The sequence below is a fragment of the Sciurus vulgaris genome, assembly GCF_902686455.1.
Source record: "Sciurus vulgaris genome assembly, chromosome: 2".
Lineage (NCBI taxonomy): Eukaryota > Metazoa > Chordata > Mammalia > Rodentia > Sciuridae > Sciurus > Sciurus vulgaris.
In genome coordinates, this window is record NC_136462.1 from 36,154,513 (window position 1) to 36,172,095 (window position 17,583).

At 33.6% G+C, this 17,583-nt stretch overlaps 1 protein-coding gene across 8 annotated transcripts in view; it reads right to left on the reverse strand.

Moving 5' to 3' along the window:
• Positions 1-17,583, reverse strand: part of PALS1 (protein associated with LIN7 1, MAGUK p55 family member) — a 90,436-nt gene that overhangs the window by 51,674 nt on the left and 21,179 nt on the right. For 2 of the 8 annotated variants that reach the window (XM_079127104.1, XM_079127106.1), the window contains exons 2-3: positions 8,328-8,421; positions 1,814-2,101 (exon numbers count right to left, since the gene is read on the reverse strand). In XM_079127104.1, coding sequence (XP_078983230.1) covers positions 1,814-2,078 — 265 coding nt within the window. In that variant the 5' untranslated portion in view covers positions 2,079-2,101; positions 8,328-8,421. Of the gene's footprint in view, positions 1-1,813; positions 2,357-8,327; positions 8,422-10,970; positions 11,140-17,583 lie in introns of those variants that run through there. The other 6 variants (XM_079127101.1, XM_079127100.1, XM_079127102.1 and 3 more) reach the window with 5 other exon arrangements.

Sequence of the window (17,583 nt, forward strand, 5' to 3'; positions counted from 1 at the left end):
TAATCCCAGTGGTTTGAGAAGCTGAGAGAGGAGGATATCCAGTTCGAAGTCCGTCTTAGCAAAAGCAAGACACTAAGCAACTCAGTGAGAACCTGTCTCTAAATAAAATGCAAAATAGGGCTGGGGATGGGGCTCAGTGGCTGAATGCCCCCAGTACCTACCCCCTACCAAAAAAAAAATTCCTTCATATAGGGCTGGAGCTGTAACTCTGTGGTAGGGTCCTTGTCTAGTGTGCACAAGGCCCTATTCTGGGAGCCACAGCTCTGGTCTGGTGAGTGAAGTAAAGGCTCCACTTTTTGCAGTACGTATCAACTCCAGATCTGGTGAATTCATACCTTGTTCTACCACTTATAAACTTTGTGTCTTAAGCAAGTGATTTAACTGAAGTTCAATTTCTTTATCCCTCAAATGGAGATTACAGAGTCCTCGGTTAACAGGATTACCCTGGTTATTAATACGTGGAATGATGTTTGCTACAGTACTTCTTATGGAGCTCAACAGATTTAAATGAATGGCAACATGATAACCATAACAACAAAACTCTCCTTCCACAAAAAAGTGAAAGCATCTCTTTCACATCTAAAAATAGGAAACCACTAAGAAATAAAATATTTCATTTAGCCTAGTTAGCCTAGTTTTAAAGGGAACACGAATTAATGTTTAAGGTGGAGTTTTTCAAACTGACTTAGCTTCTAACACTAGTTCAAGTGAACACCAGTATGTGGAGGAAAACTGGGCAGTAAATTCAATGATCAGTTTGAGAATATATGTTTGATTCAGTTATCAATTTCCCTATATTCATAATGCCTATTAACATTATATAAACTCAAAGAAGTCCTGGAGTGGGAACTATTTAACTTACTGAAGTTTTCTTAAGAATTTGAGTTAGATGGTCACAGAATTTACATATAAATAAGTAAATCCCGGGCTGAGACTGTGGCTCAGTGGTAGAGCACTTGCCTAGCATGTGTGAGGCACTGGGTTCAATTCTCAGCACCACATAAAAATAAATAAAATAAAGGTATAGTGTCCACCTAGAACTAAAGCACTTTAAATAAAAAATAAATAAATCCCACAAAACTAGCTTTATTTTTTCATACAATGAAATTTAGAGACAGTATAAGGAATCTGAGTCATATTTTATGTGTATGATACCACATGAATAGCACTTGTTTATCTTACTGAGTCATTAAATCAAATACAATTTAAGCTGTATTCATTTTACTACTATTTTGCAAACTTTAATGAAATCAGAAATTCAAACTCTGAAAATTGCTTTTAGTATTCTGATGTAAAATTTTGTGAGTCTGATATAAAATATGAGTTTCCAAACTTTAAATATTAACACGTATATAATTTTTTATATCTAAAAACATGTTGTATAGCTAGGCATGGTGGTGCACACCTGTAATCCCAGCAACTTGGGAGACTGAAGTAGGACAATCTCAAGTTCAAGGCCAGACTCAGCAACTTAGTGAGGCCCTTTCTCAAAATAAAAATAAAAAAGCGATGGGGATGTATGTAGCTCAGTGGTAGAGCACCCCTGGGTTAAATCCCTAGTACCACAAAACAAAAACAAAAACACTATACACACACATGTTGCAGCAATTGAACATTTAAGCCACATATTTGCACTCTATGTGACTAAAAGTAAATAATGATGGTTATATGGTCCTTCCAAGGAAAGAACTGATCTTGTCTGGAATTCAAACTGCCAGTGCTTACATTCTCTTAAGCCTTTGCTCTTTCCTACATACACTCATACTAAGGCATATATAAACCAAAGCAAAACATTTCTGTTATGTTTACTTACCTAATATTTTCACAGTATAATGAGGACTTTCTAAGACAATTCCTTCTTCCGTGTCAAATATAGGGTTATCTATTCCAGTCTTCGGAGGAATTTGGGCTAGTTTCTTGAGTCTCATGGAAGAATTAAGGTCAAGTTCTTGCTTTTTCCCTTCTTCCTCTCTCCTACGTCTCATGTCCTCCTGCTGTTGTCGAATACGCTCCAACTGTGCACTTCGTCTTACTGGCATCATCCTGGTGCCCAAATCTCCAGGGCAGTCAACAGCCATCTCTCGATGCTTGTGGTATTCCTCTGGTGATGCAAGACCAACATTTTTTACTTCGCTGTCTGATTCCTGTGTAACATGCCCATTCATATGGGATGTTGTCATGGTTATCTATAAAAACCTGTACCACTTTTTATAAATCAATTTTTCCTATAAAGCCAATTTTCTTGATTCTGTAGTATAAAATCCATGTTACTTCAAAAAAAAAAAAAGAACACACACAAAAAAAAAACTTCTCACATCACATAATAATGCTATGAAAAAGTATCCATGAGGGAAATCTAAGGGGAAAGATGGGGGAGAAAAAGTATAAGAATTACAATATAAAAGCAGACTTTACATAGCCCACTTTCATTTCCACAAAATACAAAAAATGTCTATTAAGTATATAATACTATTTTGCTATGTAGATTAAGTACATTCCTTTCGATTTACAGTTAATGCTGAGAAAATCAAAGTGCTTTAAAAAAAGTCACCTCTCAAGAACTTGAAGTACACTATTCAATCTAATGGCTAAGCAAAATGATATAAATGCAAAGTTTAGCAAAGCAGGAAAGTAAAAAGCTTTGGGTACTAATTTTATAAAGAATAGTTTGCTTAAAGTATAAAGAAGTATTACATTATCTTTTCAAAGTTGCCTCAACATGCTACTTTATGCTCAGTTAATACACATGGAATTAGTTAACTGCTAAAGTCTTTGATAGCAATCAATCAGGCACACAGTAAGTCATATTGGTGGCTCCCTTGGAATATAGGCAGTACTGTGAAGAAAAATTAATTCATTCTGGGGAATTTTTGAGATAAAGAAGTCCCCAAATGAGAAACTTCAATTAGTAGCAAAGGTATCTAAGAATTAAACATTATAGTAGAAAAGAACCAGGTAGATTATCTGTCTTTGTAATTGGCCATATTTATAAAAAGAAGTAGAGTTAACTTTTAACAAAGATTCATTTAGAGAAAAATCTATTAGTACTCAAAAAGTATTTGAAGTCATACTGTACAGGAAAAAGAACATTTTAAACTTGGAGACAAGAAAACTAAATTTTCATTTTGACTCTGCCACTTCATGATTTAAGACCAGTTTTTCTGAATTTCAGATTCACTTAAAAAATTTATTCATAGGATTATTCTTAGTTTTAAATAAGATAAGGTATGTAAGTTATAAAGTGAAGATACATATACTAGTTAGTAGTATTAACTTGTTTCTCCTATTTAGAAAATTGGGGGGGTTGTAGCTCAGTGGTAGAGCGCTTGCCTAGCATGTGTGAGGCACTAGGTTCAATTCTCGGCACCACATAAAAATAAATAAAGGTATTTATTTACAACTAAAAAAAATTTTTTAAATTCCCCAACATACTTTAGATAAGAAAAATATTTTACAGGATGACACTGGCTTTTCATCAAGACATTTCCTGTGCATAAAAGTAGGCAGACTGTTTACACATGTGTAAACCCACACATTAAATCTAATTAGCCTTCTTTCACTCAAGGCTTTAAAAATATTTATAATAATAAACCTACTACCTCCTTGAGTTGAACATCATTTCAGTAAAGAAAATAGTTGGAGCAGAATGCCAACTAAGCAAAAACAGTTTTTAGATGATATTCCTAACATTAGTCAAACTTAATAAAAATATGTCACGTCACAATGAAAATAGGAACAAAAAACAAACTGCTTAAAACAAACCTACCTAGGCTACTAGGACAACCACTAAAGCCAACAATCAGGAAAACAAAGACAAATTACATGTGGCACTAAAATTCCATTTTCACAAGAATTCTGCTATAGTCTTCCATTCAAACTTTAGTTTCTTTATTTATAACTATGTTACCTACAAATAAGTGCCTCATTTACCATTAGTTTATATTATTTTTTTCATTAAAATGAGAGCTATTAGATTTATGCTATGTGATGCTGAGCTTTATGTTGATTATACAAATGCAAATTCAGCTTATTTAATGGTTTCATTACAAGCAAGCAGAAATTTTTATAGGAGTTACCCTAGTGCTATGCTTAATTTTAATTTTTAAAATCTAGGAGTATACCTATTTCCAGAAAATTAACTCCCAACCTTCTTTATTATAATAATTACGAGATTATTAAAAATCAAACTTAATAATGAATAAAATATTTTAACATATATGCTAGTCTATAAAAATTATGATCTTAAATTAAAACTCTTAAAATGTTTAAGAATTTCCTAAAAACTCTTAAGAATGTGTGAATATTCACTATACTAAATCATGAGGGAAATTACAGACCATGCAAGAGAGACTAGGCCAGGTGATCTGGGTCAGAATTTTTATGGGTAAACTATTATTATCATGCTTATCTTTCTGGATCTAGTCTTTTACTCTTAGAAAAATATCTGCAACCTGATATTAATCCACTTAAAATTTCATTTTGGTTATCTCTCTTGGTGTTCACAGTACACTGGGAAAAAGAGTAAAAATAAATAAATAAATAAATAAATAATCATTCCCCTGTTAGTCTCTCCTCACCAGATTCAAATGTGTTTGACAGCTATTTTTATACCTCTAGCACTTAGCATAATCATGTCACATAGAAAATGCTTAAGAAATATTTGTTTAACTAAACTTGGAATGTCACAAATATACAGAGAATATATAGACATCTACAATTTAGTCTGTGGTGAAGAAAGACCGAAAACATAAGGATACATTTTTTTTGCTGCTCCTTTTCAAAGTACAACTAAAAATTAGCCACATAGAGGAGGGGTCTATTCCAGACAGACAGAATCACATGACCAATGGGAAGGAACAATAAGAAACAATGGCACTATCAGAAAATAACAGAATGCAGTAAAGCTGGATGGGACAATGGGAAAACATCCTATACGAATAACAATAGAAAAGGGAAGTAGGAGGGCAGACTGAAAAGTTTTAGAACTAAAGAACTTTATTCTGAAAGCAGTTAAGTAACATTAAAGGATTTTAAGAAGGGGATGATAAAATCACATTCAGTTTTATAGAAATATTACTCCCATAGGATAGAGGGTTGATTGAAAGATGGCAATGAGACTAGTTTGAAAATACCTGTAAGAAAAGGGGTCCTGAATGAAGAGTGAAAATGAAGAAAAATTACATTCAAGAAATATGAAGATTATAAATCAATGGAACTCTGTGTCTACTTCATACAGCAGGACAAAAAGAGAAAAGAAAGAGGTAAGGATGAAAAGGAAGTAGTAGTACCAATTATAACAATAGCAACATTTACTGAATACTTCTTTATGTGTCAGAAATACAGTAGTCTGCCCTTATTCAGTTTTGTAGTCTGTGGTTTCACTTTTTTGTGGTTTGTTACTTGTAGCCTAAAAATATGAAATGAAAAATTACAGAAATAAACAATTGTAAGTTTAAAACTGAATGAATTCTGAGTAGTGTGATGAAATCTTGGACCATCTTGCTTAGTTCTACATAGAATGTAAACTGTTCCTTTGTCCAGCATATCCACACTATATAGCCATGCTACTCACTCATTAGTCACTATTATACACAAAAGAATAAACACAGTATATATAGGGTTTGATATTATCCAGGATTTTAGGCACCTGCTGGGGGGTATCTTAGAATGTATCTCTCAAGGATAAGGAAAGACTACTGTGCAATAAGCATTTCGCACAGTATTCATTCATGTAATCTTCATGACAACTTTATAAGCAAGCCCCAAAATGCACATTTTGTAGATGAGGAATGGGAATTGAAGTAGGCCTTAAAGAGGAGATGGAAGAATAAGGAAGGGCCACATGAACAAAGGCAGGAAGACAAAAGGTAGGCAGGAAAAGTACAAATAAGGCTAGTAAATAACTTATGAAATACCTTAAAACTTACTTCTGAAGACAGCAAGAAAGTCATTAAATGTTTATAAAAGACAGGTGATTTTTACATAAATTTAACTGAACATTTACCCTTGGTTAAGTACCAGGGTTATAAAGATAAAATCCCTGCCTATAACTCTAGCTACCAAAATTTCCAACAGGGACCTAGAAATTAATGTGTACAGAACTAAACTCCTATTTCCCTCTAATTTGTTCATACTTTCTTTGAACCTATTCCTCTGTTTCCAATTCTAATTAATGCTCTAACATCCACCACGCAGTTACTCAAGACAGCATAATATTTAAGAAAACAGTTTCTAAACCTAGCATGGTGGCTCAAGCCTGTAATCTCAGGGACTTGGAAGGCTGAGGCAGAAAGATTGCAAGTTGAAGGCCAGTCTTAGCAACTTAGCAAGATCTGGGGCAACTTAGGGAGAGCCTGTCTCAAAAGAAAAAATAAAAAGAGTTGGGGATGTAGCTTAGCAGTAAAACATTCATCGGTTAAATCCCCAGAACCCAAAAGAAAAAAGAGAAGAAAATGGTTTCCAGAATCAGATTGCCTAGGATCTAGTCTTTGTCTATTCTCCTTTTAAGTCTTAGCTCAAATATATCTGTGGAATTCTACAATCCCTAACACATTCTTAATTAAGATAGATTACAACTATTTATATCTTTGTCTTTCTACTCCATTAGACTAGAAAATCCTTGAGGTCAGGACTAGGCTGATTCAACTCGGGTTCTACAAGACAGCCTATGTCCAGGACAAGCAAATAGAAGACTTCAGGATATAAACTCAGGCAGTCTGACCTCACGTCCATTACTCTTAACCACTATCCATGGGTTGCTAAGGAGGTGATGTCATGAAATATGACAGAGAATAGAGAAGGAGAATTAGACAGAAGAGAAGAAAAATAAAAGGGAAATAGGGGTTTAGTTCCAGACACTTTAAGTCCAAGGTGGCTATAGGTCACACAGATTAAATTATCTAATTAACAGGGATCTGTTTTATTCAAATCTATAGCCATGATAACTAGTAAGGAATAAATGCTTAATCACGTATATGAACAAATCATTCCTCTGTTCAGAACCTCTGGTAGTTTTAATACTATCTAGAGAATAAAGTCTAAACTCACAAGGTAAATCTAAGCTTTTAACAGTCTTTTACTACTTTCCTGCATGAGACTTTTAATTTAGCCTCTTCCTTTATAGCTATACCATACCTTTTTTGTTGTTTCCTGCCCAAATGCTATATGAACTATATCTCCTTTCATTTTCTACCTTCAAGACATACCTCAAGTCCCTAATTTCTTCAAGAAATCTTTCCAGACTTCCTTAGTTAAACCACAAGCTTACCATAAACAATCCAAAAGACTACGTCATGTTCACAAGCTAATTCATGAAGGCCATGAAAGATCCTAAACTTCTTAAAACAAATAGACAAACCATTATGCTGTGATCCATAGTTTTTGCATTAATATCATTATAATTTTTAAGCAGGCAATCCACAAATACTCTAGTTTGTGTACACACACACACACACACACACACACACACACACACATTCAATATATATCAATAAAGAGTAAAAGTCCCAGTCCAAAAGGAACTGCACTCTCCCCATCTCTTTAAAAAAAAAAAAAAAAAAAATCTGTGTGACAATTCAGAGGCTGGTAAATGACCGAACAAGAGAAATACCTCCTGATGGAATTTACAAGTTACTGGCCTAATTCTCCCCTTTCAACCTTCCAATGGTACATTAGATAAAGGAAAGTTTCAAAGGCCTACATTGCAAATTCTCATCAGATTTCCTGCTCCCACTCCCAAAACAAACATAAGAAAAATAAATCTCTACGCAGTTCACAAAGCAAGAAAATAAATTTTCAGGTTGGCAGGCCAAAGCTGTTTCAATGATAACTTCAAACTAGTGGGGGAGAAAGGGCTTTGCTTGCATGAATTGGTTATGGGTAAAAGGAAGTTAAGTTAGTGTCAATAAGTAAAAATGAATCAGATGGTGAGGACTGAAATAGTTTAACCAGAACAGGCCCACTGAAAACTCAGTACCAACAAACAGAATCATTTGAGTATGAGCTGAGAAATAAGACAGGTTAGCAGGAAAACAATTTCCAAAAACTCGGTAACTTAATTTTTAGGCAGGGGCAAATGGAAAAGACATATTCCGTATGTATTATTATGTTCACAGTCTATACAACATCCAGAACTCTTCAAAAATTTTTTAAATTCATCCTTCCTCCACTTCTCCAGCAAATAATGCCCCTTGACCAGCAGCTGGGAAGTCTCATTGTAAGTGATCAGCATTCCTCTGACATTCTAAAAGGCTGGACTATTTGTTTCCATAGAAACAGCTTTGTCAGCTAACACAGGATTCAGGCCAAGAATAGTGAAAAGAACTTACATTATGGAAACTGGAAAAAACCTTGTCTACTATCCTTAGTTTCTTTTCCCTGATTTTTCACAAAACTCAGATTAACCAGATTAATTTTCTTACTCTGTAAAATAAAAAAAAAAAAATCAGATGATTAATCAAGTGTAAAAATCTGTTTTTGAGGGAGAGGGAAAGGAGGAAAAGGTTAGTTCCATATGATATCCAATTCTGTTTGCAGAGAACTAAAATGTCTTAGGACAGAGTTATAAAAATTCATCATCATCTCTATGTCTAACAGAAAATAATTAAAATTAATGCTGTATATTATTAGTGCTGTTGGAAATGTCAAATGATGCATTTATATTGAAAACAGTCTGGCAATTCCTCAAAAAGATAAAAAACAAAGGGAAACCATATGTCCCAGCAATTTCACTCCAGGTAAAAATCAAGAGAAATGAAAATATACTTCTATACATATGCACACAAATTTGTGTAAAAATGTCCATAGCAGTACTATTCATAATAGAAAAGTGGCAAAGATCCAAATGTCCAACTGATAAAGGGATAAATAAAAAGGTATATATTCATACATGAAATATTATTAGGTTAAAAAAGAAAGAAAGAAAGAAAAAAGGTACTGAAACATGCTGCAACCCGAGACGAACTTGAAAACCAAAGTTAAGTCAATCACAAAGGACCGTACATACTGTATAACTGTGAACTGTACACATGAAATAATGGGGGAGCCGTAAGGTATGTGACTTATATTTCAATAAAGTTATTTAAGAAACACAATGAAATACCACTAAAAACAATAAATTGGCACTGGAGAGGATGTAGAGAATCTGGAATCAGAGAATTTAAAATGTAGAGCCTGGTTGGCAGTTTCTTAAAAAGTTAAGTGTATGCTTACTGTATGAACTAGCAATTCCACACAAGAGAAATTAAAATATATTTTTATTTGTAAAAATCACAAAGATCTGTAAGGAATATGCATAGCAGTATTATTAATAAGATCTTAAAAGTGGACACAGTACCCTTTAAATGGTGAATGGATTAACAAAATATGGGATACTATTTAGCAATGAAAAAGGATGAACTACTGAAATAACATGGATGATCTCAAAAACAATGCCAGACACAACAGTACATATGGTATGATTCCAGTTATATAAATTTTCTAGAAAAAGCAAAACTTGTACTTTTATAGAAAACAATCTGGTGGTTTCCAAGGACTAAGGGTCAGAGCAAAGAATGACTAAAACAGCAAAGGGGATGTTTCATGTCAAAGAACTATTCTAAAATTAGATTTTAGTGATGAATGTGAAATTACATAAAATTTATTAAAACTAAAATGGGACCCATGGACATGAAATATTCCTGAAATATACCTGAAAAAAGCTGTTTTATAAAACTCATTAAACTGAACACTTAAAAGCAGTAAATTTTAGTATGTTATACCTATTCATCTGATTTTAAAAGAAAACAAAACCTCAAACTATACACTTAAAATGACATCCTGTTTCATATAAATCATACATCAAAGAAATAATTTTTAGAAGACCATTGCATATTCCAAAAACCAAGATAAATGCTGACATCTTATAAAAGACCCTGTCATTGTGACAACATAGATAAAACTGGAGAATTCTGTGCTAAGTGAAATAAGCCAGGTAAAATATCACATGTATACATAATCTAAAATAACTGACTCAAGGGAAGGTCAGAGGGCAAAGGAATGGGAAGATTATGGTCAAAGGGTAAAAATCTCAGGACTATGAGAGGAATATATATATGATCTATCACATATCACAAAGTATTTTCCATTTCAAAAGAATAAATTTGAAAAGTTTTCACCATTAAAAAAAATGTTAAGTATTTGAGGGGATGGATATGTTAACTAGCTTGATTAATTATTCCATATTGTATTCATAAATCCTAACATCATTTTGTATCCCATAAATACAAATGACTAAATACTGTCAACTTATAATTTAAGAAAATATTGAGCTTAAAGAAAAATTTATTCCCAAATCACCTTCACCTTGGCTTTTCTGAAACATTTTTGGATGCCTACAGTTCTTAACCAGGGTGACTCTGCCTCCCATTCCCAATCCTAGGGAAATTTAATAATGGTTGTACACAATTTTAACTGCCATAACCTGGGGAAGGAGGGATAAAGCCAGAATGCTTAACATGCACAGGACAGCTCCCCACAACAAAGAATTATCCAGTTCAACATGTCAATAATGCCAAACTTGAGAAACTCTGAGTTAAACAAAGGCAACCCGGTCTATATTATATTCACTGAAGCATTCAGTCACTCAATATTTAGGATGTTGCTCACACAAGTTTAGTGAAGTTTCCTTGCTGAACATCTAACAGTGGTATTTTAGCTTATTGTGTTTCAAAATTTTTAAGAAATATTGACTTCCAAATAACTAGTTAACAATGAAACAGAAAGATTCTCAGATATCATTCAATTTAGAAAGGTATTTAATTTAACCATTAAATGTTCAGGAAGGAACTTCAAGGGTCATCTTCACAATGGATGGGAAAATAAGAGCAGAAACTCTTTCATATTTTTAGCCTTTAAGTTTTAAAAGTTGAAGAGAACAAAAGTTCTGCTCACTTAAATGTTTCGAAAACAAAGTTGTTCATGGTGGCACTCACATGTAGTCCCAGCTACTCTGGGGGTTCCAGCAGGAGAATCACTTGAGCCCAAAAGTTCAAGGCCAGTCTGGGCAATGCAGAGGGACCCTGTCTCAAAGAAACTAACAACAACAACAACAACAAAAAAAAACCCTTTAATTAGATTCATTCCTCTTATTTTAGAAATGACAAAGGAAGATCCAGAAATTTTAAGTCATTTGCCAAAATTATACAAATATATAACTATTCTGATCACCAACAGAACAGTTATAAAACAAAGGGAATAAAAACAACTGCCAAATAAATTGCTTTACACTGTCTATTGGGGTCTGAGGAAAAAAGCAAACACACTTTCAGTAACATATTCCAATAAATGATGGCAGTACCCATCAATTGCTTACAATCTGGCTGGAAAGGCAAAACACATAAAATGACAGTTACATTAAGAATGGCCCAAAGAAAAACCAAAAACAGATTTAGACAAAACATTGAAGGTCATGAATGACCATTTTAACACTATCATGAATACTGTGTTATGTACTTTAAATCTGATTAATTCTCAAATAAAACTACACGTTTAAATACTATTAATATCCCAGACAAGTAAGGAGGCAGGTTTAAGGAAGCAAAGTGGTACACAGAATCTCAAAACAAACATTTTACAGTTATAGAAGGTACTTAAATGATTACATGACTATATAAAGGGCTTCATGTCCATTAAACCATATAGCCCTTACTATCTTTATTATACTAATTTTAAAGTAATTATTATCCTTATTTTACAGAGAACAAAAACAGGGTGATCAATTTTAAAGGTTTGAGTGATCAGTGATAAAGGTAGTGGTAGTAAGAAAAGTGAAAATGCAGCAGCAGTAGTTGGCAGGCAATGGTGCCAAGCATTTCCCATATATTCTCTCATTTAACCCTTCCAACTCCTCAATTAATCTCAGTTTACAGATGAGGTTAAGTGCTGGGTATGATGGTACATGCCTGTAATCCCAGGGACTCAGGAGACTGAGGCAGGAGGATCTCAAGTTCAAAGCCTGCCTCACTTAGTGAGGCCCTATCTCAAAATTTTAAAAAAAGGATGGGGATGTGGCTCAGGGTTTAAGTGCCCCTGGGTTCAATCCCCAGTATATCTCTGTCTCACACCACACAAAAAGAAAGAAAGATAGATGAGGTTGTTTCTCAAGGTCAGAATTCTAAGTGGCAGAGCCAAGACTCATCTCAAGTCTGAATGACCCAACAGTAAGATAAAGAAAAAAAAACTACTGATCATTAAGATTAATTCTCAGTAAGATTCTCAGTTCAGTTTTTGATACCATTCTAAAATTTTTTTAGGAAAAAAATATTTAAAGGATAAAATTCCATAACATCTTGCTTTTTAAATTTTTTATTTGTTCTAATTAGTTATACATTATAGTAGAATGCATTTATGCATATTGATATATCATTCATAAATGGCATATAATTTCTCATTACTCTTCTTGCTTTTTAACACTTAAAATTTAACTTTACCGGGAACAATGGGGCTGCACACTGGATCATCCTTCACAAATCTGAACAATAGTACTATGCAATGTAAGAAACAGTGAGGGAACAAAAGATCATGATTCTTTGTCTCCCTTACCCCACTACCCATGCTTGAGATGTATGCAACCACTGTACCACTAAAGTACATCTTCAGCCCCCATGATATTTTTCTTTTTTTAAAACCAGATAATTGGGGCCCCTATATACTATGTGTATTAAAGTAAAATATTTTGCTTTTAAGCAGTGTAAGTTTTGTATTTGTTCATATCAAACACAAAGTTCAAGGTCTTTGGAGATATTAAAGATCACACTCATGGCGGCAATCGGTTAGAAGCAAACAGTACCAAAGGTATCAAATGGCTGGTTACTTGAACTGCCCTATTATCACCTTCAACTCCTCAATAATAAAAGATTTAATGCACCCAAAGGTTAACAAAGTTTATGAACAATATATTAGTACTAAAGGTAATATATAACATTTTTGAATTGCCTAGAAATGAATTTTAAAATGTGGTTTAAAATGACTGCATAGTGACTTTCCATATATGGCTACTAATAAGAATATATAAGGCCTAGTTGGAGAGTTAAAGCAGTCTAAATAAGAACAGGGCCAATGTAAGAGATAGAAGATAAAGCCAGAGTTGACTCTGACTGCTAAGCTAAATTATTAGGATTTTCTCCTGCAAGCAATGGGAGACAACAGGTTTCTGAAAGCTAAATCTACACTGTAACCAGAGTTGACTAGAGGAAAATGTAAACAAAGCAGCCAAAAAAGACAATGTTTTAATATTTTACACATGGGAAGATAAAAGTAATAGTGAAAGGAATAAACATTGTTTCAAACTATTTATTAGAAAGGATAATTTGACAGGACTTGGAAACCAGGAAATATAATGTTCTATCTATATATCTATATACATACATATAGATAACATATATATACACACATAAATATAATTCTAAAGTACTCAGTATAACAACTGAATCTGTGAAAATTATGCAACCTTAAAATAGGAAAATTCAGAAAATCAGATCTCTCCTCTCACCCCCAGGGAGGCAGGAGAATGAGGATAAGAATTAGAAAGGAGATGGTTAATTTCATTTTTAAAGTATTGTATTTAGGGACTAGAGATACAGCTCAGTTGGTAGAGTGCTTGTCTCACATGCACAAGGCCCTTGGTTCAATCCCCAGCACCCCCCCCCCAAAAAAAAAGTGATAAAGCATTGCATTTAAAGTGGGAGTTTTAGCAGGCATTTAATTGCTAGATAGGACACTAAGGACACAGGACAGATATTCTCATTTTCCAAATAGCACAGAAAAGTTAAGTCACATGACTAGAATAGGATATAAACTAAAATCCAGATGGGTGAACCCTTATGTGAATCCATAATACTATGTTACACTTCTATCAAATGATTTCCTGCTCATTACATGCTTCCTTTAAAAATCACATAATCACATCATTTCTTTTGCCTTTAAAATATGATCAATCATTTCCTTAAATGATTCATACTATATGTTAATAGCATGTTTATTTTAGCACCTGATTGCAATAACATCTATTGCTCATTTACTAAAAACTGAGTTAACCAAGTAGCAGACACGAACAAGTGGAGAAATGAAATGTGAACTTTCCTACAGAACATGAAAAGTGAATAAGCTATCAACATTCCAGTTTCCTAGTGATGCTATTTTTAACAATAAACCATTAATTTGTATCTTGAAAAATGAATATCCTGAAAGTACAACAGAACTGCCTGTTAGAGAAATTAGCTATCCTCCTGGTGTAAAATTTAAGTAGCTTGAAAATCATACCTATAATGTCCCTAAATACATTTGTAACTAATTGTATCAACTGACATCAATTCTACCTGATAATCTCTCTCTCTCTCTCTCTCTTTTGGTGGTATTGGGGATTGAACCCAGGGCCTTGTGCATGCTAGGCAAGTACTCTACCAACTGAGCTATATCCCCAGCCCCTGATAATATCTCAATATACCCTAGCTTCTTTGTTCTCATGCCACTACCTTAATCATATAGACATTATTTCTTGCATGGATTTTTTTTTACAAATTGCTTAACTAGTCTTGCCAACCTCAATCTCTCTCTGTCATTTTATATACTATAGCCAGCCATATTAACATTCCTGAAGCACCCCTATTGCCATGGCAATGTTCCAAGTTTTTGTTGCTTTTTCCTTTTGCAAACTACTATTACCAAAGGTTTATTGTGTACCATCCATTCACTGGGTTAAGCACCTGGCATGAATTATCTCATTTAACCCTCAACATATTCCTCTGTTCACTTCTGTACGTTGACTTAGCAAAATATGTGATTTGCCCAATGTCAAAAGCTAAAAGGCACATCTGGTCCTGGAGTGTGTTTACTGCACTTTAACAATTATTCTGTAGGAGAAATTTCAAATTCCTTAGTCTGATGTTCATATGGCTCCTTTTGACTTAGTCCTAGAATACTCTTTCCACTTTATTTCTCCCTCCTCTATCTCTCAAATCAAACCACATTTGCTATTTTCCATACTAGCCCTGCAATTTCCTACCTCCACAGCTTTCATATATTATTTTATACCCAGAAAAACATTCTCTCCATTTCTTTAATGTTAAATTTCCCTCCTCCAGTGTCTTATGAAATCTTCTTCAAACCCACCTGTTCACAATCACAATCTACCCTTCCAGTATACTTAAATATCTCTTCTTCACCATACCATTTATTTTCTACCTCGAAATCAGAATGTTTACTAGTTTTATCCACCCAAGTAGACTGCAAGCCCTCTGGGGCTTAATTTGTGTCTAATTCATATCTAATAAGCTTATACTATGTGCAAAATAGTAGTTCCCCCCTTATCCACGTTTTTTACTTTCTGAAGTTTTGGTTACCCACAGTCAATAAGAAGGGTTAAGTATAGTATAAGATGTTAAGGGAAACAGAAACAGAGATCACATTCATATAACTTTTATTACAGTATACCATAATTTTTTATTTCATTATTATTATTGTTAATCTCCTACTATGCCTAATTTATAAACTAATCTTTATCACAGGTATGCATATATAGGATAAAACAGTATTTATAGAGCCTGATATTATCCACAGTTTTGGGTATACACTGTGGATCTTAGAACATGTCACCAAGGAGGGACTACTGTGCTACAAAATATTTTTCTAAATGAAAATATTTTTGCTCAAAGAATGACTTTTTGTGGGGGAGAGGGGAAGCTTCTGACTATAATTGTTCTCATTCATAATTTTACACACATAGTTAAATCAATGTGATCTGCTGAGGGATAGTAAGTTGGTCATAAAACTTAAAATACGGGTTGGGGAGATAGCTCAGTCAGTAGCACAAGGCCCTGGGTTTGATCCTCAGCACCAAAAAAAAAAAAAAAAAAAAAAAAAAAAACAACTTAAAATACATTCAAAGGTCGAATATTGTTTAACAGAGATATGCACATGAGAGGTTGAGTTATGGCCATTCTTCTCTGATCAAACACGTACTTTCCTTTAAAGCAATGAAGAGCTGATTCCCAGCACAACAAAAATAAATGATGAGGAAGAACAACTGCTTTTGTTTAAATGTCTCTTCTGGAGACAATATTCCCAAGACTGGAAGAAACACAAAATCAGCAAAATGAACTGAAGGTTAAAGTAGAAGAGTCTTAAGGTTTAAATCTATTTATGAAACATAGATATTCCTAAATTAATATGAAGTAGAAGTGCATTTAAAGGATCATACTAATTAGAAATGTGTTTATCCCCCCCCCCCCCAAAAAAAAATAGTCCATTATTTTTTACATTTCTTTACTTTGGCCTAAACTAAACCCAAGACCATAGCAAACAGAAACAGAGTATACATATACAGAAATAAGTTATATGACTGGGAGTGTATCTCAATGGCAGAATACATGACTAGTAAATGTAAGGCACCAGGTTCAATTCCAAACACCAGAAAGAGAAAAAAGGAAGTAAAAAAGAAATAGGGTATAATATTTGTGACAATGTTAAAAGTTAAAACCATACATACCTATTTTCTTTTGAAAGGAAAGAATCACTAAATAATATCAAGGCAGGAGTCTGAAATCATGCAAGTTTAAGGTTCCATGTTGAGCCTCCTACCTATTATCAATATCTTTTCCATACTACTTACAGACAGAGCCTCAGAAGGACCTATTGATGTCTCTGATTTAATAATCAGATTTTAAAGCACTTATTTTCTGTACTACTTACTTTGTGATTAATATGTCCTATGTGGCATTGTCATATATTATTTTTTGCCTATGAGTACCAACCTTATCTACTAGTAGTTGCATATGAGTAACAACCTCAATCTACTACTAGTGGCTCTTCCAGCCCCTGCACAGTGCTGTGTATGCTCACATTATAAACCTGGTACCTGTTGCATTAAATCTGAATGAGTATTTAAACAATGGGTGGGGGATATAAGTATTACTTCAAAATATTTAATAACCCAAGGAGAGTAATGTCTTCAAATTCATTAATGACAATAATAAGGAAGTAAACTGATACAATTAATCACTAGCATGGTAATAACAATGTTTTTCAATTACTTTATATACTCGGACACTGATACTTTAGTATTGTCTGTACAACTGTGTGACACACAACTATATATCCAAATATAGTTTTTGTTAAAAAACAAATATACCCATAAAACTTACTAGAAGACTAATTTAATGCCTCACCCCCTCTACTTGAGTTCTGCCTAGAGAATCAATAATTTTATTTGATGCATTGTAGTTGTACATAATGGTGGGATTTGTTGTTACATATTCATATATGAACACAATAACAATTTAGCCAAAATAATTCCCCACAAACTGCCTGCCTTCCTCCCTCTAGTACCTTTCCTCTATTGATCTCCCTTTAAACTTTCATGAGATTCTCACCTTTCTTTTCCTTTTTACTCTCTAGCTTCCACATGAGAGAAAACATACAACCATACAACCCTTAATTTTCTGAGTTTATTTTCCTTAACATAACATTCTCAAGTTCCATCCATTTTCCTGCAAATGACATTTCATTCTCCTTTATGGCTGACTAAAACTTATTTGTGTATATATACAC